The sequence below is a fragment of the Kogia breviceps genome, chromosome 1 (genome assembly GCF_026419965.1).
Source record: "Kogia breviceps isolate mKogBre1 chromosome 1, mKogBre1 haplotype 1, whole genome shotgun sequence".
NCBI classification, from domain to species: Eukaryota; Metazoa; Chordata; class Mammalia; order Artiodactyla; family Physeteridae; genus Kogia; species Kogia breviceps.
The window spans coordinates 184,388,521-184,415,352 of NC_081310.1; the positions used below are offsets into that span (position 1 = coordinate 184,388,521).

Below are 26,832 nucleotides of genomic sequence, written 5' to 3' on the forward strand. Positions count from 1 at the left end.
CAAGAGAAGAAAAGGACCTACAAAAACAAACCCAAAACAATTAAGAAAATGGTCATAGGAACATACATATTGATAATTAGCTTAAACATGAATGGATTAAATGCTCCAACCAAAAGACACAGCCTTGCTGAGTGGATAAGAAACACAACCCATATATATACTGTCTACAAGAGACCCACTTCAGACCTAGGGACACATACAGACTGAAAGTGAGGGGATGGAAAAAGATATTCCATGCAAATGGAAATCAAAAGAAAGCTGGAATAGCAATACTCATATCAGATAAAATAGACTTTAAAATAAAGAAAGTTACAAGAGACAAGGAAGGACACTACATAATGATCAAGGGATCAATCCAAGAAGAAGATATAACAATTATAAATATACATGCACCCAACATAGGAGCACCTCAATACATAAGGCAACTGCTAACAGCTGTAAAAGAAGAAATCGACAGTAGCACAATAGTGGGGGGACTTTAACACCTCACTTACACCAATGGACAGATCATCCAAACAGAAAATTAATAAGGAAACACAAGCTTTAAATGACTTAATAGACCAGATAGATTTAATTGATATTTATAGGACATTCCATCCAAAACCAGCAGATTACACTTTCTTCTCAAGTGCGTATGGAACATTCTCCAGGATAGATCACATCTTGGGTCACAAACTGAGCCTCAGTAAATTTAAGAAAACTGAAATCATATCAAGCATCTTTCCTGACCACAACGCTATGAGATTAGAAATAAATTACTGGGAAAAACACGTAAAAAACACAAACACCTGGAGGCTAAACAATACGTTACTAAATAACCAAGAGATCACTGAAGAAATCAAAGAGGAAATCAAAAAAAATACCTAGCGACAAATGACAATGAAAACTATAAGACACTGATGAAAGAAATTAAAGAAGATACCAACAGATGGAGAGATATACTATGTTCTTGGATTGAAAGAATCAATATTGTGAAAATGACTATACTACCCAAAGCAATCTACAGATTCAATGCAATCTCTATCAAATTACCAATGGCATTTTTTACGGATCTAGAACAAAAAATCTTAAAATTTGTATGGAGACACAAAAGACCCCGAATAGCCAAAGCAGTCTTGAGGGAAAAAAACGGAGCTGGAGGAATCAGACTCCCTGACTTCAGACTATACTACAGAGCTACAGTAATCAAGAAAATATGGTACTGGCACAAAAACAGAAACATAGATAAATGGAACAAGATAGAAAGCCCAGAGGTAAACCCACACATCTATGGTCAACTAATCTATGACAAAGGTGGCAAGGATATACAATGGAGAAAAGACAGTCTCTTCAATAAGTGGTGCTGGGACAACTGGACAGCTACATGTAAAAGAATGAAATTAGAACACTCCCTAACACCATACACAAAAATGAACTCAAAATGGATTAGAGACCTAAATGTAAGACTGGACACTATAAAACTCTTAGAGGAAAACATAGGAAGAACACTCTTTGACATAAATCACAGCAAGATCTTTTTTGATCCACCTCCTAGGGTAGTGGAAATAAAAACAAAAATAAACAAATGGGACCTAATGAAACTTAAAAGCTTTTGCACAGCAAAGGAAACGATAAGCAAGATGAAAAGACAACCCTCAGAATGGGAGAAAATATTTGCAAAGAAATCAATGGACAAAGGATTAATTTCCAAAATATATAAACAGCTCATGCAGCTCGATAGTAAAAAAAACAAACAACCCAATACAAATATGGGCAGAAAACCCAAATAGACATTCCTCCGAAGAAGAGATACAGATGGCCAAGAAGCACATGAAAAGCTACTCAACGTCACTAATTATTAGAGAACTGCAAATCAAAACTACAATGAGGTATCACCTCACACCAGTTAGAATGGGCTTCATCAGAAAATCTACAAACAACAAATGCTGCAGAGGGTGTGGAGAAAAGGGAACCCTCTTGCACTGTTGGTGGGAATGTAAACTGATACAGCCACCATGGAGAACAGTATGGAGGTTCCTTAAAAAACTAAGAATAGGACTTCCCTGGTGGCGCAGCGGTTGAGAGTCCGCCTGCCGATGCAGGGGACATGGGTTTGTGCCCCGGTCTGGGAAGATCCCACGTGCCGCAGAGCGGCTGGGCCCGTGAGCACTGGCTGCTGAGCCTGCGTGTCCGGAGCCTGTGATCCGCAGCGGGAGAGACCACAACAGTGAGAGGCCCGTGTACCGCAAAAAAACACAAAAAACTAAGAATGGAATTACCAGATGATCCAGCAATCCCACTACTGGGCATATACCCAGAGAAAGCCACGATTCAAAAAGACACATGCACCCCAATATTCATTGCAGCACTATTTACAATAGCCAGGTCATGGAAGCAACCTAAATGCCCATCGACAGATGAATGGATAAAGAAGATGTGGTACGTATATACAATGGAATATTACTCAGCCATAAAAAGGAATGAAATTGGGTCATTTGTTGAGATGTGGATGGATCTAGAGACTGTCCTACAGTGAATGAAGTAAGTCAGAAAGAGAAAAACAAATATCATATATTAACGCATATATGTGGAACCTAGAAAAATGGTACAGATGAACTGGTTTGCAGGGCAGAAATTGAGACACAGATGTAGAGAACAAACGTATGGACACCAAGGGGGGAAAGCTGCAGGGGTTGGGGGTGGTGGTGTGATGAATTGGGCAATTGGGATTGACATGTATGCAGTGATGTGTATAAAACTGATGACTAATAACCTGCTGTATAAAAAAAAGGAAGAAAAAAAAGAAATAATGGCCAAAAAAATCCCCAAATTAATAGAAAACACTAATCTACACATCTAAGAAGCTCAAAACCAAATTGGATACAAGATTTGTTTAAAATCCAAAATCATTTACTGTACTAATAAAGGACAAAAACCACATGATCAATAGACAAAAACATTTGGGAAAATCCAACATCCATTCTAAAAAACTCTCAACAAATTAGGAATAAAAGGGAACTTCTTCAAAGTAATAAAGAACATCTACTGGGACTTCCCCGGTGGTCCAGTGGCTAGGACTGCGCTCCCAATGCAGGGGGCCTGGGTTCAATCCCTGGTTAGGAAACTAAATCCCACATGCCGCAACTAAGACCCAGCACAGCCAAATAAATAAATAAATAAGAACATCTACTAAAAAAATACAGCTAGTTAAAAAAAAAAAAAAAAAAAGGTTAGGAGATATAGCTGGAGCTCTCCCTAGCAATTCATTTTTATTATATCTATCTGTATACTTGTCCTGACTTGTCAGCTGGAATGTAAGCTCTCAGAGGACAGAGATTGTTTTATTCATTTTATATTTCCTACTTTCAACACAGTGATTTATATGTAGAGGGCATACAACAAATATTTGTATAATACTGCTTTCACGAATGCACACACACACACACACACACACACACACACCACAGTTGTTTTTGAAATGCAAAGCTCAGATGACCATATTTTCCAAATCAAAAAAATCAAGATATATGGTCTGAAAAGGTGGTGTATACTTAGGAGGACCATATGGGTGAATATTTGAAATATTATCTCAGAAAATATCGGGTGATAGAATCACTTTAATTACAGCATCCAGTCCAGGGGTTCTTATCCTGTGTTAAATTGACTTAAAAGAATCTCTGAATGGAATTCACTGGCCCTTCAACTTGGAAGGGAAAGAAATAACAACTTTATTTTCACTAATATACTGCCAAAATTAAGTATTTTCCCCCATTGTGAATATAGGCAACAAACCAGAGAATTAGCAGTACTCTTCACTCTGTCACCAACAGGAATCACAGATATTTTCATACACATTATAGTTGTGGGATTTCTTGAAATATCTCCTCATTGCTTACATTTCAGTAGTTGTTTGACCTGCTTCATGATCTTGATATTTAATATTTAAAGAAAAAGATTACTGTCTCAAGAGTTTTTAAAATGTATTTGCTGATTGTATTTCAACATTTGTAATGCTATGTATTTTACTTTATTTTATGCATTTAAAAACCTAAAAGATCCATAGCTTTTACTAGACTGTCGAATGGCACAAAATAGGTTAAGAACCCTCGAGCTAGAAGCAGATTTATGTGAAGCTAATAAAGGTTAAGCTTCAAAGTCCCTTTAACATGCCCTTCCAAGACTCTGTTCCTAAATTTGTATTTATCATTTTATATTATTTTTCTAAAGGATCCCAGCATTTGTATAAGTTTCACACCCCATAATACAGAAGGTGGATTCACCGTGACGTTTAGCCCAGTACCGGGCACACAGGTTTTCCATATTTAATTTTTGGTTGATAGCTTCTGGGAAATTTAAACGATCCTCGAAGTTATCTGGAAATCTTGCAGACCACCTCTTGGCTTCCTCCACTTCCCGAGAGGGATGGGGCAGTGGAGATGGGGTCAGGAAGGAATGGCCGTGGGATGAGATGGGTTTGGACTAAGGCAAGACAGGGAACAAACCAGTAGGGGGCGGAAGGTGAGAAATGTTTAGGAATAACGGGAATTAGTCTCCTTTGGGAATGAGCCCTTTTCCTAGCACGGCTCCTTTGGTTTCGTAGATGCATACATCTGCTCTATCTACCTTGTGAATATTCATTAGCGCCAAACCCCGTGAAGAAAGGTCTCTGCTGTGTCACTTGTAGGTAACATTGCTCTTGCGAAACGCCCACTTTAGCGATATCCCACACATTCTTAGCTGCTCCCAACGATGTGTGGAAGGGAGCCCGGGAGTCAGCTTTCCGAGCGTTCCAAGGGATGATTTTTCTACACGAAGAAATTCTCCAACAAAACAGACGAGCCAAATCCTTAAACCGTGTTCTAACTAGAGCCCAAAAGACGACCTAGAGGGAGGCCGGACCGCGTGGCGGTGGGTGTGTCTGGGGCGAACGCCGGCGGTGTTGGCTCCCGGGGGAATTACCGGCGCTGTGGCGCCAGCCCAGGGGCGAGAGGGCCGCGGCCGAACAAGCCGGTGCAGAAGGTAGGGGGCGGGGCTCCGGAGGCGGCCTACTTTTTCTGACTCGCGCCGGCTGCAGACGAAGAGGGAGGAGCCTGAGCACCCTGGGACTGGAGCATCGCAGCCTCGCCTCCACCCGGGGCTTCGCCACAGACCCCTTTGTGTTCCTGCCCCCGCCCCGGAGGCTCCCCAGCCGGCGGCGCTGAGTTCCCTCATTGGCTCAGCCGACGGCTTCATCGATTGGCTCCCAAGTCGTCCGGCGTGGTGCGCCTCTTCTCGCTACTATTGGTCTTCTGAGCTGCTCCTCAGGCCGCCGCGCGCGGTGATTGCCCGGCCGCTCGGAGTCCCTGGAAGCAGTTCCGGGAAACCCCGCGTGCTGCCGGGATCGCGTCTCTGTCCATGAGGGGGGGAGGGGGTGGCGCGCGCGCCATTTCTAGTCGTTTTCAAAGCGCCTCGCGCTGATTCTCACGGGCCCGGCCGCCGGCCCCAGCTCTGCCCCGGTGAGTCTCGCGCCGGCCCGCGGGGGGAGGGGCCGGGAGCCCCAATCCGACCCTACTGGGCCCGGCCGGGGCACGGCGCCTTGTCCCCAGTTTCGTTTTCGCTCCGAGGCCCCGGGGTGGGGGTGGGGATGGGCTGGTGGCGGTTTCAGCCTCGTCCGGCCGCTCAGTTGAGGGCCTGGCCCAGCCGAGGCGCCTCCTCGCCCTCGCTCATCCTCTCCCCGCTCTTCCAACCCCTGGTCCGCGGTCCTGCCGGCCCGGCGCCTTCCGCGCAGGCTGCCGGGCCGGGCGCGCTTTTCCCGCCTCCGCCCGCTGCTCCACGCGGCCGGGCCGGGCCGGCGGCCTGGAGCGCCCGCGGCCCCATTGCCTCTCCCCGCCGGAGCCGTCTCGCTCCCGTCTCTTCCGGCCTAGCCACGAGTGGGATGTGTTGATCCGGACCGGCATGGGGAGGGGGTGGGCAGAGGGCGGGATGCAAACCCCGGGTGACCTGAGCCGGGAGAAAACTTTTGTGTGAAGCAGAGGCCAAAAGGCTGGTTTGTGTAGGAAGCCTCCCTCCCCTCCCCCATTCTGCATGCTGCGAGTCGAGATTTGAAGGAAAAAATGACTACTAGAGGCCATGAAACTTAGCCTTCGAGCGGCGCCTGAGATACCTAATTCTAAGATTGTCATAGGCGCACTAAATTGGAAAGGGGATTCTTTTTCTTCTGCGGTAGAAACCGTAATTGCCAAAATTTAAAACTTGAAGCCATGGGGCTCTTGAAGGGTTCAGTCCTTTCACACTACCTGTTTCAGATTTTTGCTGTCCTCCGGAGGCTGAATTTATGTCTCATGAGTCAGTCGTAGATTAAGGGCTTGACACTCCTAAGCCATGAGATAACCGTTAGTCTTCATTTCGTTGGTTCTTTTAAAGCCGGTCTCTTAAATGTGAAGAATTTTCACGAGATGTTCAGAAAAAATCAGGGAGGGGCTAGCGCCAGACTTCCCAAATCTCCCAGCAGCCCATATTTAAATTTCTACTTTTCGCAAAAAAGTTTAGATCAAATGACTTAAGTCACATTAGTGTATTTGCTGCATCCAGAAATATGGTTTGGCTGTGTGGCATCGTATTGAATACACACAAGAGTTTTAAATGGTCTCATATGACATGAAAGTCTTTTAAAATGAGCACATTGTATTTGGCTTGAAGAGAGCTTTTTCCTTGATCCGAAAGGTTTTATTTTCTGGACTCTAATAGTTGTACTTTTTTGTTGTTGTTAAAGTTTACAGACTTTTTTTGTAAATTTCAGACAATTTGAGAATCAACTTGTAGAGAGCCTTTGCAATGAATGGTAGTCATAAATATTTCTGTCTTGTGCTTAATATGCAACTTGTCTTTTTGCTTTACACATACTTAAAAAAATACCACCTTAACAGATGTTCGTTGAACTTTTCTGTTAAAAATTTGCTTTCTTTCCGTGACTAATAGTATTCCAAGGTGCAATACTGCAAGGGTCTTGTGATACGGAGAACTTTTGAGTTCTGATGATCTAATGGTCGTATTTGGGGTTGGGGGAGCATGGAAAACTCTATGTTCACAAAGATGTTTTGGACTTTAGGATGCATCTTTATAGAAGTAGGTTATATTAATCAGTAAACTATTCATCTTAAACTGTAAGTAGTTTCTTGATCAGAAGTGCCAGTTTTGAATGTTTTTGTTTTTGCCAGTTCATCAGAATTTGAGGCTTGCCTTGAGAAACATTTATCCACCCAGCGATTAACCACGGAGTCTGCGTCTGTATAGACATTAGAGGGTTACTAAGTCTTAATAATGTTTTGTAATCATAAGAAGTCATGATATTGTTTATCCCATTTTCAAAGTAACCCTTTCTGCATTTTCCTCTCTTCCTACTCTATTACCTAGTCTCAGTCTTCCTCCCTTTTTCATTAACTTCAACTAAATATCGGTGGTCTTTGAAATGAAGTTGTTTTAAGTCGGAAAACTGCACCTGGTGCATTTGCACAGTGTTTTGATAAGCAGTCTGGAGGTGTGGTTATCTTACGTATGGGTTTTAGTGCTTTTTAGGAAACTTGTATTTTCTTTATAGCTGACTAGGTATCTTGAGTTTCATCAAGAAAAGTAGGCTTTTCCTTGAAATCCACCTTGAAATCCACCTTCATGTCCTTTATTTCGGTATTCGTTGCAATGTCTTTATTCTGGTGCTTATTGCCTTCATCACATTATAATTTCACCACAGACAAATGCACTTTAACTTTAATTCCGTCTTTTAAGGAGGTAGTATAGAGACTGGCCTTGTATGGTTTTATTATTTAATCTCTCTCTTCAGGGAGTTGATCCATTTCAGCATTACATACAGGTTGAACACCCAAAATGATTTGGGTAGGTTAATCTGAGACATCTGACCTAAGTTTATCCTAATTAGGTAATGTTTATTGAAACTATTTGGAAGAAGTTAGTTATCCCTTCTAAAATATGTTTTTTAGGTTTATTTTACTGATATGAAAAATTCAGTATACACTTACGATTTTTTTTTTTTTTAAGAAGCAACCTTAACTATAGCTCACTTTTTATTTTATGTGGACTTAAAACAATCATCTAGCTTTTAAACCTGGTCATTTTTTCTTTTAAATCTGTGAATGGGAATAGCAAATTAATTTTAGAACAAAAATTAATGTCAAGTTGTGTTTTTTGTTTTGTTTTAAGTGAGGTGGAGAAAACCCAAATCACCAGAATGTTGAACTAGAGACAACAGGGCATTTATTTCACACCTATCTTGGATTTGAAGCAGAGCTAGGAAAATTTGAAAGTCCTTGAACCTTAAGTTGTCTGTGGGTGTTCATTCTGTTTTTAAACCAAACTTTTTAAAACTGTGTAAGAATTGAGAGCGTGAGGGGCTTTTTAGGATTTTGTGGTGATTTGTTGATAAGCTCGTCAGGACACAACAGCTGCTTTTGTTAATCAGTGATTCTACCTTAAGTAAATTCAAGCCTTTATTTAACCTAGTGTACATGAAGTTCCTTAAATAACACTTCCATGTACATTTTCCATGGTTTTACAGAATTATTATGCAAATTTAGGTCAGATACATCAGAAAAGGCATCATAAAATAATATTTTGATAGAAGTTATTAGCAGCATGTATACAAATTAGTTTAGATAAATCATGCATTGTCCTACAAACTAGTTATTTCTGGCTTAATGTAATATAGCTCCTGAATTTTTTCCAGCAGCATAATAAAATGGCTAATCAGGTGAATGGTAATGCGGTACAGTTAAAAGAAGAGGAAGAACCAATGGATACTTCCAGTGTAACTCACACAGAACACTACAAGACACTGATAGAGGCAGGCCTCCCACAGAAGGTGGCAGAAAGACTTGATGAAATATTTCAGACAGGTATAATATACATTTCTTGTTTCTGACTGGTTATGAAAGTGAGGGCAAACCACTTTGAATTTTATAGACTTTTTTTAAGGTTAAATATTATTGTTTCTGATCTATATAGAGCTGAATGTTACTTTCCCTTCATTGAGGGCATATTGGGTTTGACTTTGATATTCTTATTATTTCAAAGCCTTCTTAGTGTTGAATATGCAGTCCTAGTTGTTTCAGAATAGTACATCAATTTGTCTTAGATTTACCATCAATTAATATATATGTTTCAGCATATCAAATTTTACATTTTTTCTTAATCTAAATCAGTCATCATTTTGCTTTTACTTTTCTACTTTAGCTTCTTAAAGTGATGGTTAAAACAGCTTGGGTCTGATTAGGTGGCATAATAAGAGGACTAGTTAGAGTGTATTGTCTGAAATGATAATAAATGTCAGACTCCTTGAGAGTTTGTGGCCTGTCTAGTTTCTAACAGACAGAAATCCACAACTCTCAGTAATTTGGAAGTGTTTGGTTTGTAACAGCTGCTTTTTTTTTTTTTTTTTTTTTTTAATCTAGGAGTCCCATGGTTAAGTGCTTAAGGAAATTTGAACATTTTAATATGGTGGTTGTGAGTGGTTTGAAGTTCTAAAGAGGGAGAGAAATATATCCCCTTAGGAAGTGTTGTTCATAAATAAATGTGTCCTCCCCCTTTGGGGCCATACATGGAAACTTTCTTCCTCTGTGTTTTGTGTGCCTATCTAGATTCTGGGAGAGAGAATTGAACTGTCTCACAAACGTGTCTTAAGTACTGTAGTAACAAATATCTGGGTTTTTTTTCGTCCTTAAAACTTTTTTTTTTTTTTAATCTGAGAAGCTCAAGATAATTTTAGACTTTAAAATGACTTCTCAAAATGACTCCTGGGTGATGGTCCCATTTGAAAATCAGTCCTCAGGAACTTTCTGTGACATTCTGCCATAGAGAATTGGCAGTGATCTGCTTTGAGATACTCTCTTGTAGAGTGTTCTGTTACTGATATAAGAGGCTGATGGTTTGGGTGTAGGGTTGGATTGACAGAACGGACTGATGGGTATCCTGAGTTGTGGCTTTGGGTGGTGATATGGAATATTCAAGTAAGGAAATTCCAATTATTTAGGCATGCTCATTTTGAGCTCTTAAAATAAATCATGGCAACATTTTTTTAAAAGTAACTTCGCAAGTGACAGTATTATGGAGTAAAGTTCTTTTTGGCTTTACCAAAATGGAGTCACTTTTGATGTTAGTCCATATGGATTTGGGGGTTTTAATCTGCCAAATATTTCCATTTTACTTTGGATCAATTCTGAAATATATTGAGAAATATAAAATTTAACAAACTTAAGAAATTATACTTAAACTTAGTGAATGTTTTGTGTGCAGTTAAATATACTGTATATATATAGAATGCAGTGCATATATTTTCTGTATAGTTTGCTTGTTAAGTCCACAGTAAAGTCCTTTTAATGCCATTTGCAAAAATTGTCATTGTTGACAGTGTTGTGAATGCCACAGCATCTTTTAAAATCTCATTGTGACACTTCTGAAGACCAAAAAAAAATGCCTTAAAATATGACTTTCAGAATTGATTAATCAAGCTGCACTGGCATTTATAGAAAAGTTTAAAATTATGCCTTTCCACATTCTGACTGCAGCAAAGTAGATGTTCAGATAAACAGTTGAATTTCATTTTATCTTAGGTGTTAAGGAGGGAAAAAGCCTGTGACACTTTTTGGAGAGTGGAAAGAATTATTTAGTAAGAGGTTCTGTCTTATTTTTTTCCCCCACTTCTTGTGTGGTTAGCAATAACTCCAACAGTGCATGTAATTTGAAGGTTGCTCCTTGGGAAATACAGTGTGTTCTTATCACCCTAACATAACTTGTTAAATTAATGCTTAATCTGTAGTACAGTGTGTACGTCAGATTTAACTTCCGGAACTTAAACGTTTTGGGGAGTGGGAAATGGGGTTAGGATTTTTTTGGTTTTGGGGGGGATATGGGGATTGAAATTTATGTTTATAGGTGTTGACATTTTATCTTTTGTTTTCATATTTGTACTCTTGACCTTTCTGTATAGTATTTGTATAGCTGCCTATATGCATATAGTTAAATGAAGATGTAGTTAGTGATAGTATTGAATAACAATTCTTGATTAAACGCTGATAGCACAGTTTAGATTATCCCCTTTGTTGCAATAATGTTACCCCTTTTCAATTTAATTTTTAGGATTGGTAGCTTATGTCGATCTTGATGAAAGAGCCATTGATGCTCTCAGGGAATTTAATGAAGAAGGAGCTCTGTCTGTACTACAGCAGTTCAAGGAAAGTGACTTATCACATGTTCAGGTAAGGTCATTATTCAGAAATGTCTTTGAACAACTAATGATCTGAAATTATTTTACTGTTACGTTGTTTCCTGTGGAGGAGTGGTATTTTTTTTCTTTTTCGCCGTACGCGGGCCTCTCACTGCTGTGGCCTCTCCCATTGCGGGGCACAGGCTCCGGACGCGCAGGCTCAGCGGCCACGGCTCACGGGCCCAGCCGCACCGAGGCATGTGGGATCTTCCCGGACCGGGGCACGAACCCGTGTCCCCTGCATCGGCAGACAGACTCAACCACTGCGCCACCAGGGAAGCCCGTATTTTTGTTTCTGACTACCTCTGCTTCTTTTAAAAAAAATAGCTTAAAGAAAAAAAGATCTACATGGCAGAGAGTTTTCAGAAACACAAGCATAAAGTAAAAGTCTCCCACTCCTTTGTAATATTTTTGGATTATGTGATCCTGTTTTATTATCTTGGAGGGAAATAATGTTGGTGGGAGGAATAGATTCAGGACACCTGGCAAAATAGCCCAGATACATTTAAATATCAACCAATGGAAGGCTGTTTTGCCATTGTAGCAGGTAAGCTCCCCGGAGGTCTTGTGTGTCTTAACTGCTGTCTGCTCCAGTCTGGCATGTAACAACCACTCTGCAAATATTTGTTGAGTGAATAAATGAGTAAATATTTTGTTAAAATTCTGGTCTTCTGAAATTTAAATTTAATTATGTATTTGACCCTTCATCTGTTCCTGGTGATTCTTTTTCATTGAATTACTTGGCTGTTCTAGAACAAAAGTGCATTTTTATGTGGAGTTATGAAGACCTACAGGCAAAGGGAGAAACAGGGGAGCAAGGTGCAAGAGTCTACAAAGGGACCCGATGAAGCAAAGATCAAGGTAAAACTTGACTTGGATAGTTGTAATGAAATTAAATTTAATTATGAGATCAAATGCTTCTTTTCATGTTTCCTAGAAACAGTGTTTATTGCACGTAAAAAAAAAAAAAAGAAAAAGAAAAACTAGTGTTTGGAAATGAGATAATTTAGGGAAAATTATGTAAGAAGAATTTTGGGGGCAGACATTTAATTATATGTTTGGTGAAAATTCCTAAACATGCTCTCCCTTATTCCTTGTTCTTTTGGCTATGAATGACATATTTATTGATACTTCCAATAGTAGTTTTTTAGATTGATTCAATCATGTCTCTTCAGTTTCTTTCCAAGTATTTTGCATCTTTTCTCTTGCTGAAGAGGTGTTTTAATAACTGCTTTCCTCCTTCTCAGTTTTTGTTTACTTCAGTTTCTTTGTAAGCTGGGAACAGTAATAACAGTACCTACCTCATGAAGTGTGAAGGTTAAAGGAATTAAGATATGTAAAGTGCTTAGAGTAATGCCTGGAATGTAGGGAGAACAGTATAACTGTGAGCCATTATTATTATTACTATTATTATTTAGATAAACAAAGGTGAATATAGGGCTTTTAGTAAAAGAATTAAATGGATATTGATGTTTTGCTGCAGTGATAGACTTTAGAGTTTGAAATAGTTTATTTAATGTTGAAGTTTGTACAATTTTATGTTTTAGACAAGAAATATAACATAGTTTTTATCATGTAACTAGCTTATATAAAACTGCTTTGTACCTTTTTTCCCTTATCTGTAAAATGGCACAATCCCATTCTTACATCTTTTAACTAATAGATGAAAACTCTATTTGCTGTAATGGTTGTTTTTTTAAAAACTTATTGCTGTTCATTGGATAGATCTGTATTATTTCCCTAAAGCTGGGTATTTGCTCTTGAGAAGGTGCATATTATATATGTAATATGTGTATATTATATATTATACAAGTAATGTATAATATATAATGTTTTGTGTGTATCTATATTACATGTATTTCTGTGGTTAAAATAGTCAGAGGTAGAAGAATGGAGAGTCTAAGGTAACTGGAATCCCGGGGTTCCTCCAGAGATATCTTTGAAAACTATTGAACTTGGTGATGTCTAAAGTCTTTTGCTGCTCTGACATGCTGTGATTTTAAAAACCTGGAGTGTAAAATTCTCCTTTCTAGGTAGATTCCGTTTCTTTTTTTCCATGTGTCTTTGTTCTGTAGGCCTTTCATATGAACACAAACCCTTAAGGGCAAGGACATTATCTTCTTGTCTGTGATTCCTCTTAATACCTAATATAATGTTGTGAGGAAGGTTGGAAATCAGGAAACAGTTTGTTTTTTGAAACCTGAGAGTATATTCATTTGGTAATTGCCAGATGTTTTGAGTCTGCTGTATGAGAAATGGTCTGGTTTTTATGGAGCTTATGGTATAGTAGGAGTACAGAACAACAGGATTAAACAAAATAAAGGTTAAATTATTTGAGTACAGTAGAAAGAGTAGGACGATGTGAGAAATAGTAAATTAGAGAAGCTGCATAAAAGAGCTAGGACTTCTGATTTTTTTAAGGATAGATAACTCTTTTTTTGTTAGTTGTATTATGAATTTATTATTGTCAGTATGATACGGACACTCAAATCACTTTGATAACCTTTCCACAATGTTCTTTAAAGGGAATAGAGAACATTTCATTTGAAAAGAGTCACGATGTAAGTATGCTACATAAAGGGAGCAAATAAGGAAAAAAATCTAATTGATATAGAGGGGGTGCAAAATGAGGAATACTGTGGTACATAAGTATGAATAGGTAGCCTGGGATCAGCTTATGTCGAAATTTTAGTAATCCTTTCCCCTTTTTTCTGTTCTCATAACAAAAAAGTGATGTGTGCTTGGAGACTTAACTTGCCTGCAACTCTTTCCATTAAATGTATGGAAAGGAGAAGTAAAAGTCAATACGTGTGACAGGAACCAGTGTGAACTTTGTGATTTTTTTCCCCTAACTAAAATATATAACCTAAGATGTTAAGGTACCTTTTGGAAAAGATTTATATTTTGATTTGTGTGTGTATGATATTTAATATTCAACTATAAATAATTATGTATAATTATCTTTAGGCCTTGCTTGAGAGGACTGGTTATACCCTGGATGTAACCACAGGACAGAGGAAGTATGGTGGTCCTCCACCAGACAGTGTGTACTCTGGCATGCAACCTGGAATTGGAACAGAAGTAAGTGTTCTTCAGCTATTCGCTGAAATCTTTCCAGTTTGTAAATAATTCTACCTATTGTATGATGGGGGGAAAAATTGATTTTTTTCAAAGAGTAGCTATTATTATTTTTTTGGATATCCATCTGTATTTTGCTGCCATCATAAGTAGGGATAATCATGTGACTGGTAGATACCCAAACACTTTGTAAAGGAATGTAGAGTTTTTGGAACTGGCTAATAAAACTATGCAACTAACAACACACCATTTTAGGTCCTTGGCGTGAGGTTATTAAGGAGAAACAATTGCTTTATTCTGTTTTTGTTTTATGTTAGTAATTTTGAATGGTGCTTGTCCTCCCTACTTGACCCTCCCCTTCATCACATAGAAGATCTCAGTGTTCACAGAGAGATTTATTGAAGGGGGTGGGTTGCACAAGGGAAGGATGTAGAATCAGATAAAAGGTTGAGCACATTGGTCTATATTTGAACAAAGAAGGAATCCTTCCTCCATCTGTGTTTTCATGAAGGTTGCTTCATATACCTTTGTGCTAGCCTATTCTAATCCTTTAAATGGAAAAAACTGTGTGCCAAAAGGTAAGCCCTGTTATTGCACGGACCTTTTCTGTTTGGTGTCTATTTAGTGCCTAGCATAATGCCAGGAGTATAGTAGGCACACAGTATTTGACAAATAATTGCTTATGGTGTGTTTCTTTGAGTACTGTAATCCTGACTTCGTAACTTAAAATTTAAACTAGGTTAAATGATAATCTTATAGGATTTTCTTTAAAACAAAGTGATGGCAGTAGATTCCTTAGGTGATGATGTCAGTTAAAATATTTAGGTGGTATTGTTATGTATCTCCTACTTACATTAGAATTCTAAGAAATCTTAAAACTTTACTCAAACGTTGTCAATGGCACCCTTCTAAACACTGAAACTTAACTTTTCAAGTAGCCAAAAGCAAAGATTATTATTTCTGGTTTGTGAATAGATAAATAAAGACATCTCCATTTAACATAACACTTTAGATATATATCAGAGCTAATTCTAATTATGTTCTGTGTATGTAGAATGTTCTCTGTATGTAAATGTTTACAGTTATTGGTCTTTGTTCCCTGAACTTCCTTTATACATTATTACAGTTAATGTTCTGTTTCTTAATATTTAACATTATTAAAAGGACTCTAAGCATTTTTGTTTTTTATGATACCTGTATCAGCCATATATGTTTGAGTCTCAAAAAACTGTAAATTACTTAATGCTATATAATTATTGGTAGAGTTGGGATTGGGACTCTAAACCATCTACATTCCTTACAGGAGCAAGTGTCATTGAAACAATATACAAGTGAATGATATCTTTAGCCTTTCACTCACTTTTGTCCTCTCATTAATCCCCCTCCACCATCCTTTATCTTTAATGTTCTATTTATGTTGTGACCCTTTAAAATCTACATTTATATTTTATTTTTAAACAGTATGGAAATATAGTTCAGCTTCCTTACAGGGACTCCTACACCATAGGTATTTTTTTCTAATGGTTTTAAATTTTGTTCCTGGCATCAGGATTTTTTTTTTTCCCCTTACCTTAAGCCCTCATATAAAATGAATAAAAATGGAATTGATGCTTTGCCTTTTTTCTTGTTCTTGAGGCAGCTTGAAACACCTCCAAGAGGAGAATACATTTTGAAAAAGTTATCTGTAGTATACCATGTGATATCCTTATCAATTATTGCTACATTTTCTTAGTTTTGTTTCTTTGACTAATTATAAAATCCTTAGGAGTAAAAATTGTTTGTATCATATGGTTCTGTTCTTCACAATGTCGAATATAGCCTGGTGTAAAATTAGTTTGTTGTATCTATCTCATAATTATAGAAATAAACTTTTTCTGTTAGATTGGTTTCATTAATGAGCTCTTTAATGGAAACTTGTTTTGGGCTTCCCTGGTGGCGCAGTGGTTGAGAGTCCGCCTGCCGATGCAGGGGATACGGGTTCGTGCCCTAGTCCGGGAGGATCCCACATGCAGCGGAGCGGCTGGGCCCGTGAGCCATGGCCACTGAGGCTGTGCGTCCGGTCCAGAGCCTGTGCTCCGCAACGGGAGAGGCCATAGCAGTGAGAGGCCCCAGCAGTGAGAGGCCCGCGTACAGCAAAAAAAAAAAAGGAAAAGAAACTTGTTTTATCTTTGCTTTATGTAGATGAGGAAGGAGTTTACTAGTACTTTAAGATTTCACTGGAATTATTTGAACAGTTTAATAGAGTAAACTTTTGAGTATCCAGTTAGAAACAAATAGTATGCTAATTTTAAAATATGTATACATTCTTTTATATTGCACTCCCTCTTTAGCAGAAAGATGCGTTTTTCTGTATGTTAGATATCATTACATACAGCAGATATGGTTGCAGCAAAAATCCCTATATGAGATCACCAGCCTAAGCCACTCTTTTCAAGCAGTTTGTTGCAATAAAAGTGCAGTGTAAAAGTTTGGATTTCTCCCTTAAGTTTAGATTTCATGAGATTTGGCCTATATGATTTGAAAATTAAAGTTTTTAACATACTGGGTTGATGATACGTTTAGTACATAATTGGTTTTAATTGGTGTCATATTGATGCTCTAAGGTTTGGGTTTTTGTTCTTTTATGGTTCATTACAGTTACTAAAAATTATTATTAGCTCTTTTAATGTTTTATTTTATTTATTTTTATTTTTGGCTGCGTCGGGTCTTCGTCGCGGCACTCGGGCTCTTCGTTGCAGCGCGCGGGCTTCTCTCTAGTTGTGGCATGCGGGTTTTCTGTCTCTAGTTGTGGTGCGCGGGCTCCAGAGTGTGTGGACTCTGTAGTTTACTGCGCTTGGGCTCTCTAGTTGAGGCATGTGGGCTTAGTTGCTCCACAGCATGTGAGATCTTGTTTTCCGACCAGGTATCTAACGCACGTCCCCTGCATTGGAAGGCAGATTCTTAACCACTGGACCACCAGGGAAGTCCTCCCAAATTATTATTGGCTCTTGACTGAGGAAGCTGAAATTAGGGTCAGTGCATGAGACTGACATTATTAAAATTAAGCTATGAGAAGACTACGAGGTTTTATCTTTGGATAAAATCTACTGTAAAGGGCTTCCCTGGTGGTGCATTGGTTAAGAATCTGCCTGGCAGTTCAGGGGACACAGGTTCAAGCTCTAGTCCAGGAAGATTTCACCTGCCGTGGAGCAATTCTAGAGCCCAAGAGCCACAACTACTGAAGCCCGCGTGCCTAGAGCCCGTGTTCCACAACAAGAGAAGCTACCACAGTAAGCCCGCGCATCACAACAAAGAGTAGCCCCTGCTCACCACAACTAAAGAAAGCCCAAGCACAGCAACGAAGATCCAATGCAGCCATAAATAAATAAATATCTACTGTAAATTAACCCTGTAAGTGAGCACTCATTAATGGACATAGTTGCTAAGCATTGACCTTGAAATGAGAAATACACAAGAATGATAAGTATCAATTTTGAAATGCATTTTTTTTTTTTAGTGTGCCTTGGTTCTCAGACTTAGTCTGGTTATAGTATCTTTGTATCCTTTTTTTTTCCTTTTTCTTCCAGTTTTATTGAGAAATACTTGACATACAGCACTATATAAACTTAAGGTGTACAGCATAATGGTTTCACTTACATACATCATGAAATTATGACCACACTGTTTAGTGAGCGTCCATCATCTCATAAAATTTAAGAAATAGAAAAAAATAATGATTTTTCCTTGTGATGAGAACTCTTAGGATTTACTCTCAGCAACTTTCTTATATAGCATACAGCCGTGCTAATTATGTTATGTTGTACATTACATCCCTAGTACTTAAAACTGGAAGTTTGTACCTTTTGACTACCTTCATCTAGTTCATTCTCTCCTCAACCCAGCCTCTGGTAACCACAGATTAATCTCTTTTTCTATGAGTTTGTTTGTTTGTTTTTGAAGTACAGTTGACTTTCAACACTATGTGAGTTCCAGGTACACAACACAGTAATTTGATATTTCTGTAGTTTCAAAATGATTACCATGATAAGTCTAGTTACCATGTGTCACAGTATCTTTGTATTCTTCAGCTGGTATTGTAAAACTTTTAATTTTTTCCATTGACAAATGTAATCTCTATGGAGTTCATGTCTATGTAATAAACTCTTGTTTAAAGAGCATAGCACTGATGATCTGTGGAGGAATTCAAAGGAAATGGTAGATTGGGATCTAACTCTTTGGTGTATTAGCTAGTTGACGTGTTAAAGAACCAGTGTATTTAACAGACCTGTAAGTATATGACTTTGTAGCATCTGACTTGAATTACATATAAAGAAAAGCTGCTGTGTTTGCAAAATAGCGAATAGGAGCTGGATAGTGGAACAGCCCTAGTAGATAATCAAAAGACACTGTTGAGGGACTACTCTGGTGGTCCAGTGATAAAGAATCTGCCTTCCAATGCAGGGGACGCGGGTTCGATCCCTTTTTGGGGAACTAAGATCCCACATGCAGTGGGTCACCTAAGCCTGCACGCCTCAGCTAGAGAACCCAAGTGCCGCAAACTACAGAGTCCACACACCCTGGAGCCCGCGTGCCACAACAAAAGATCCCGTACCCCTCAACGAAGACCCCCCGCGTGCTACAACTAGGACCCTACACAGCACCCCCCCCCCAAAAAAAAAAAGACACTGTTGAGCTGTCTGGTTACTTCTGTTGATTCCTTCCAGAGTCTCAGAGGGCTTCCTCTCTTACTGTTGAAGTAATGAGTGGATAGATAATAGCCAAAACTTTCAAAGCCTTAATACCTAGTGAGTAAAGGAAGAACTGTTGTTACGGTATTCACTAGATTCTGTTGGTCCTTTAGGGGGAGGATTAACCTGCACATGATTGAGTGGTTACTCTGAACAGCTCATATGGAGCCAGAATGGCTCAACAAGTTAATAAAAGGAAACCATTTATTTTACATTTTAGTTAATTAAAAATTGAGTTTAAAAACTTTAAAAAGAGTGATCTTAGTTAGTTTTTGAATACTATATATTTTCAGCCTTGTTAAGTTCTTTTAATGTCCTAAGTTAAATTGATCTTGAAATGAGACCATCTCCTGTTTCTCAAACAAATCAGTATTTTTGGCATGTTTCTTCATGGACCCCAGTGATTATAATATTGGGTACTTTGTTAACCATAGGTTTGTGGATGTTTCTTTTATTTGTTTATTTATATTTTTAATTTTAATTTTTTGTTTTGTTTTGGCCATACCATGGGGCATGTGGGATCTTAGTCCCCCGACCAGGGATCAAACCCATGCCACCTGCAGTAAAAGCATGGAGTCCTAACCACTGGACCACCAGGGGATTCCCTGATGTTTCTTTAAAATAGAACAGTATTCTTATGGAAAAGCTATAAGTTGGACTTCTAACACTCAAATGATGATTTAGGGTATGAGGAACTTGCTGTTACGAATTCTTTCTGTAAGGTAATCATTAAATTACTTTTCCTGAAAATACACATTTTTTTCATTTTAGGTATGCTTAATGAAGCAAACCTGAATGGTTCTAAAAATATAGACATGTGTTATGAAAGAAATATAATAATCTGACACTTAGCTTCCTCACTTAGGTGTGTTCAACTATTTTTTTTTAATTTTTTATTTATTTTTGGCTGCGTTGGGTCTTTGTTGCTGCCCATGGGCTTTCCCTAGTTGCGGTGAGCAGGGGCTACACTTTGTTGCAGTGTGTGGGCTTCTCATTGCGGTGGCTTCTCTTGTTGTGGAGCGTGGGCTCTAGGCATGCGGGCTTCAGTAGTTGTGGCTCACGGGCTATAGAGTGCAGGCTCAGTAGTTGTGGTGCATGGGCTTAGTTGCTCCGCGGCATGTGGGATCTTCCTGGACCAGGGCTCGAACCCGTGTCTCCTGCATTGGGAGGCGGATTCTTAACCACTGCGCCACCAGGGAAGCCCCTCAACTGTATTTTCATAGTGCCACTGCATGTGCTTTCTTTGCTTTTGCCTGTATTTGTAATGGGTAGGAAGAAAATATGGATGGTAAATGATGTAATTATGAAGCACAACTGCATTATGTTAATAGAAACAATATAAAGCAGAATTTTCTTTCCAGAACAGTTTTAAAATACTCTAATACAGATATTCTCAAATTTAAAAATATTCAAACCAGGCTAGGCCTAGTGTGGCCAGACCAAAAAATACATTTCAAAATTAATACCAATTACTCCTGTGTATTTTTTGTTTCAGGATACCTTTTATCAGTAGCTTTTTTTTTTTAAGTGCTATTCCCTGTTAATGAATGCTGATTTATAGAGTTGATAATGTTGTAGGGTGGTATGTCTAAAGCTAGTGAGAAGTGGTCAGATTCTAGATAATTTGAAAGCATATCTAACAGGATTTATTGATGAGTTGGATATGGAGATACGAGAGAAAGGGACCAAAGATGACTTTAAGATTCATCACCTGAGCGGCTGGAAGGATGAAATTGCCATTTGTTGAAATGAGGAAGGCCATAGAGAAGAGCAAATTAGCAGGATTGAAAGATAGTAGTTCAGTTCTGGACATGTTATGAGTTAGATGTCTCTTCGACATCCAGATGGAGCTGTTGAGTGAACAGTTGCTTATATCATGGAGTTCATAGAATTCTGGCTGGAGATTATAAATGTGGGAGGCATAAGCATCTAGATGTGTTTTATACACACACACACACACACACACACACACACACACACACATTTATTTATTTATTTATTTTTGGCTGCCTTGGGTCTTAGTTGTGGCATACAGGCTTCTCTCTAGTTGTGGCATGCAGGCTCCAGAGTGTGTGGGCTCTGTAATTCCGGCACGCAGGCTCTTTAGTTGTGGCACACAGGCTCTAGAGCATGCGGGCTCAGTAGTTGCAGCACGGGCTTAGTTGACCTGTGGCATGTGGGATCTTAGTTCCCCGACCAGGGATCGAGCCTGCATCCCCTGCATTGGAAGGCGGATTCTTAACCACTGTACCACCAGGGAAGTCTCTAGATGGTATTTTAAAACCATGAGTTTGGGTGTGTCACCAAGGAAGTGTGTGTAGCTAGAGAAAAGGTCTAAGATATGATTCCTGCAGCCCTTCAACATTTAGAGTTTGGGGAGGCAAGGAGGAACTAGCAAAGGGGACTGAGAAGAAAGAGCCAATCAGGTAAGAAAAACCAGGAGTGGGGTGTCCCAGAAGTCAAGTGAAGAAAGTTTTCATAGAAGGAAGAATGATTAATTATAGCAAACTTCCCAAGTAAGATGAGGACTAAGAATTGACATTTGATTGTGACAGCATTGATGGCATTAATGACTTTAACTGGAATGGTGGTAAAAGCCAGATTTGGAGAAGATTCAAGAGACTAAGGAGATGAGAATTTTTTTTTTTTTCTTTTGCGGTACGTGGGCCTCTCACTGTTGTGGCCTCTCCCGTTGCGGAGCACAGGCTCTGGACGCACAGGCTCAGCGACCATGGCTCACGGGCTCAGCCGCTTCGCGGCATGTGGGATCCTCCCGGACCGGGGCACGAACCCGCATCCCCTGCATCGGCGGGCCGACTCTCAACCACTGCGCCACCAGGGAAGCCGGAGATGAGAAATTTGAGGCAGCAAGTATATATGGCTCTTTTGAGCAATTTTGCTACAAAAGGTAGCAGAGAAACGGGGCAATGGCTAGAAGGTGATATAATCAAGATATATTTTTTATTTTAATTTAAATTTTAAGGGAGAAATTATAAATACTACGTGCTGATAGGAATGATCCATGTATAAAGGGGGAAGTTGATGATAAAATTGTTGCCGGACCAAGTGTCCTTGAGTAAGAAAGAAAGGATGGGATCTAGCGTGTAAGTTACAGTATGAGGTAGATGTTCATTCGTATATTCATTCAAAGATGAGCAGCTGTTGTGTCCCTGGCACTGTGTTCAGTGCTGGGAATAAAATGAGGATCAAGATGTGGTCTCTCTGCTTACATGGAAATTGAACCCTCTTGCTGATGTTATTTCCAGATAAGGATCTTGAGACTCACTGATTGAGAAACTTGCTCAAGATAACTAAAATGTAGATTTGAATCCCACATAACTAAAAACTCACTGTTTCTCAAATTCTCCCTACCTTTAAGCTATCACCCTATTACACCAAGCCACCATCATCCCTTGCTGTATAAGCTGACTGATCAACCCGTTTTTCCATACAGTCCACTTTCTATCCAGCTGCCAGAATATTCCCTTTTTTTCTTCTTCTTCTTTTTAAATTTATTTTTGGCTGCGTTGGGTCTTGGTTGCTGTGCGTGGGCTTTTCTGTAGTTGCGGTGAGCGGGGGCTACTCTTTGTTGCGGTGCGTGGGCTTCTCACTGCGGTGGCTTCTCTTGCTGTGGAGTGTGGGCCTCAGTAGTTGTGGCTCGTGGGCTCTAGAGTACAGGCTCAGTAGTTGTGGCGCACAGGCATTGTTGCTCCTCGGCGTGTGGGATCTTCCCGGACCAGGGCTCGAACCCATGTCCCCTGCATTAGCAGGCGTATTCTTAACCACTGTGCCACCAGGGAGGCCCCAGAATATTCATTTTAGAACATAAGTAATACCCAGTTATTTGCTCAAATCCTCTGTCTTCCTAAGAAATAAAACTCAAACTTCTAACCATGGTTTAACTTAATCTGGCCCGTTCTCTCTTTTCCATCACTGTCTCCTGTGTGGACATTTTATTTTATTTTTATTTTTTAAAATAAATAAGTATTTATTTATTTGGTTGCACCAGGTCTTAGTTGCAGCTGGTGGGCTCCTTAGGTGTGGCATGCAAACTCTTAGTTGCGGCATGCATGCGAGATCTAGTTCCCTGACCAGGGATCAAACCTGGACCCCCTGAGTTGGGAGCGTGGAGTCTTACCCAGTGCGCCACCAGGGAAGTCCCAGATCTTTTATTTTAATCACTGGCCTATTTGCTGTTCTTCAGATATGTTAGTTGTATCTGAAGCATTGGGAGCGCAGAGTCTTACCCAGTGTGCCACCAGGGAAGTCCCAGATCTTTTATTTTAATCACTGGCCTATTTGCTGTTCTTCAGATATGTCAGTTGTACTCCCCATCTTTTTATACTTGTTCCATCACCTTGGAATGCTCTTTCCTCAGATTTTTACTTAATTTTCTCTCAAGTCTCAGTTCAAATTCACCTTTTCAGGGAGGCCCTTCTATTAAAATAGAACCTCTTCTTCCTATATCCCTTTTCTTTGCTTTTTTTTTAAAAAAATATATATTTATTTATTTAGCTGTGCCAGGTCTTAGTTGGGGCTCACAGGACCTTTTTTTTTTTTTTTTTTAGTTGTGGCATGTGGGATCTTTTAGTTGTGGCATGCAAACTCTTAGTTGCAACATGCATATGAGATCTAGTTCCCTGACCAGGGATCGAACCCGGGCCCCCTGCACTGGGAATATGGAGTCTTAGCCACTGGACCACCAGGGAAGTCCCCCTTTTCTTTGCTTTTATTTTTTAAATTTTTTAAAAATAAATTTATTTATTTTTGGCTGCGTTGGGTCTTCATTGCTGTGTGTGGGCTTTCTCTAGTTTTTTGCGGGCGGGGGCTACTCTTCATTGTGGTGTGCAGGCTTCTCATTGCGGTGCCTTCTCTTGTGGAGTGTGGGCTTGAGGCGCGCGGGCTTCAGTAGTTGTGGCATGCGGGCTCAGTAGTTGTGGTGCACGGGCTTAGTTGCTCTGTGGCATGTGGGATCTTCCCGGACCAGGGCTTGAACCCATGTCCCCTTCATTGGCAGGCAGATTCTTAACCACTGCACCATCAGGGAAGTCCCTTTGCTTTTATTTTATTTATCCTTTAATACCTCCAGAAATAATATTATCTTAAAAATTTTTTATTGTCTGTCAGTAGAATATAAGCTTCATTAATGCCTAGACCTGTCTGTGGCGTTCACTCTTATCTCTAGAACGTCGAAAAATACATGGCTTATGAGTCCACGTCTCGTGAAAGGTCTGGACAAGTTCTCTGAATAGGAAGGGAGCCAGTTATCTGTATAGGGTAGCATTATACATTGGAGTGACTTCAGCTTATATTTAAAAAATAAATTGGATGTGGATGGGAATGGGAGGGATTAAAAAATCTGAGGTTTTTATTTATGAGAGTATTATTTCCTCAGTCATCTTGGGGTGGAGGGGGGAGCAGAAATTACGTTCTCCCAAGAGAAATGTGGGGAAAATCAGAGGAGCTGCCTGACAAGGGTGGGTTTTAGTCATTTTGATTTTTGGATAAAGGAAACGTTTGTTACAAATATATTATACCTTTATTGTAAAATATTTAGAAAATATAATAAGGAAAATAAAATTAGAGTAGTTTTTTAATGCATTGATAACTTTTAATATTCTGATACATAGTAATTCTTATCTATACATACATTTATAATAAAAAAACAAATTGGCGTTGCTAAACTTACTGATGATTTGGGGTAAAATCAGGACTATCAGAGGAAATGTTTAATAGGTAGTAGGAGATCTAGAATTAGGTCTTGGGATGTATGGGATGTATTGGGAGATGACTGTAGAGTTGTAGCCTTTGGGAATGGATATGATCCTTACAAGTGAAGAAAATACAGTGAATTATGGGAAATAGGGCCATAACTTTGGGAAACATGCAGATTATTATTAGATGGATAGACGAATCACCATGGAAAGGATAGAGGAGTAAAGATTAAGACCAGGTTAGTGGAGGATTATGAAAGCTTAAGGGAAGAGAATTTTCAGAAGATAACATCACCAGTGTTAATGCTTGTCGAGAAGGCAAGGATGATGAGACTGAGGAAAGAAAGACTTCTGAATTTGGTCCTTAGAAGTCCATTAGTGACGTTAGGGCATACAGTTTAGTGATAGAAGAAGAAGCCAATTTTTAGAGAGTTAAAGAGAGCGTAGATGCAAGTGCTTTTCAGAGTGAGCTTTTATTAGAAAGATGGTTCTGTAGGGATGTCACTCAGATGATGCCTGATGTCTTATTTATACTTCTCGTAGCTGCACAGTACTAAGCATACAGTAGATGTGTTGAAAAGAATAACTGCATGAGTGAAATAAAACAGATATGGGCCATGTGTTCAAAGCATTTAAAAGTGAAAGGAAAGATATAGGCTAAAGAAGGGTTTTTTTGTTTGTATTTTATTTTGTTATGGGAGATTTGGCATGTTTGAAGATGGAGGAACCACTGGGAAGGAAAGAATGCACTGAGCAAAATAAGACAGCTGAAGAGATGAAGATTTGCGATTATTTCCAGAAGAAGGTAGTGAGAAGAAATGGGCTTATTTATTAGGGTTAAGGAGCTAACCTGTTTTTGGAAAGAAGGTAAATTTCTGAGGTATAAAGGAAAGAAGTGAAAATAGATGTTGAGAAAGGTTTTTAAGACTGAGAAGAAAGAATGTTAGGAAACCAGTGGCTTTTCAGGTGATCGCCTTAGAATGAGGTTTAGTGAACGAGGATTGGAGACTTTAAGGAGGTAGACAAATGAGAATAGCTGTTGTGTGAGAATTGTGCTAGAGATTTAGAAGACGACCTCAAGTTTTACCAGGTAGCAGTGAAGATGAATCTGATTATTTTGAAAAGGCTTGTCTTAAGATAGCAGAACTGTAGTAGAGCTTAACACCAGAAACTTCATCTCCAGTAATAATATTGGCATCTTTTGGATTGCTATTATTATTACTTCATTAATCAGGTCATTTCAGAATATAAAATGTTGATGTAGATGAGTTTCACTAGAAAATTCATCTCATGCAAACACTAATTTACTCTTTAAGACTGTGTGTGGATTGCAAATGTTTTAACATAAAAGATTGTTTTCAATGTTGCTGACATGGTGGAAATTTGAAGAAAATTGTAGTCTGATATTAAATACTGAGAGGGTTTCTGATTGTTTAATTAATATATATAACTTAATCCTATATATAACTTAATCCTACTTACTATATAATTCTAACTAAGCGCACAAGATCTTCAAATGTTGAAACATTTTTTTCATACTTACTTAAAATGTAATACCCTGATAGAGAAGGGGATAGATGGAGGTTTGTTTGTTTGTTTGTTTTTTGTGGTACGTGGGCCTCTCGCTGTTGTGGCCTCTCCCGTTGCGGAGCACAGGCTCCGGACGCACAGGCTCAGTGGCCATGGCTCCCGGGCCCAGCCGATCCGCGGCATGTGGGATCTTCCCGGACCGGTGCACGAACCCGTGTCCCCTGCATCCACAGGCGGATTCTCAACCACTGCGCCACCAGGGAAGCCCTGGAATTTTTTTTTTTTTAAGCCATGCAACATGTGGGATATTATCTTAGTTCCCTGACCAGGGATTGAACCCGCGCCCCCTGCATTGGAAGGGCCGAGTCTTAACCACTGGATCGCCAGGGAAGTCCCAGCACTGGAGTTCTAATTAGTAAAGAATTTGGAGTTGAGGAGAAAATATGAGGAAGACCTCATCAATCTTTTTGTTCAATTATTGTTTTTATTAAAATGCAGAGGTATTTCCATGAAGATTTATACATGCCTTTTATTCTGTTTTTTTGGTGAGAAA

General features: G+C 39.3%; 1 protein-coding gene across 3 annotated transcripts in view; it reads left to right on the forward strand.

The window, feature by feature from the left end:
• Positions 1-5,289: 5,289 nt before the first annotated feature.
• The window catches only part of HNRNPR (heterogeneous nuclear ribonucleoprotein R), a 40,182-nt gene continuing 18,639 nt past the window's right edge, over positions 5,290-26,832 (forward strand). The window contains exons 1-5 of one of the 3 annotated variants that reach the window (XM_067015200.1): positions 5,290-5,474; positions 8,696-8,864; positions 11,104-11,222; positions 11,984-12,091; positions 14,198-14,311. In XM_067015200.1, the coding sequence (XP_066871301.1) occupies positions 8,708-8,864; positions 11,104-11,222; positions 11,984-12,091; positions 14,198-14,311 (498 nt within the window). In that variant the 5' untranslated portion in view covers positions 5,290-5,474; positions 8,696-8,707. The remainder of the gene's footprint in view (positions 5,475-8,695; positions 8,865-11,103; positions 11,223-11,983; positions 12,092-14,197; positions 14,312-26,832) is intronic. The other 2 variants (XM_059062186.2, XM_059062204.2) reach the window with 2 other exon arrangements.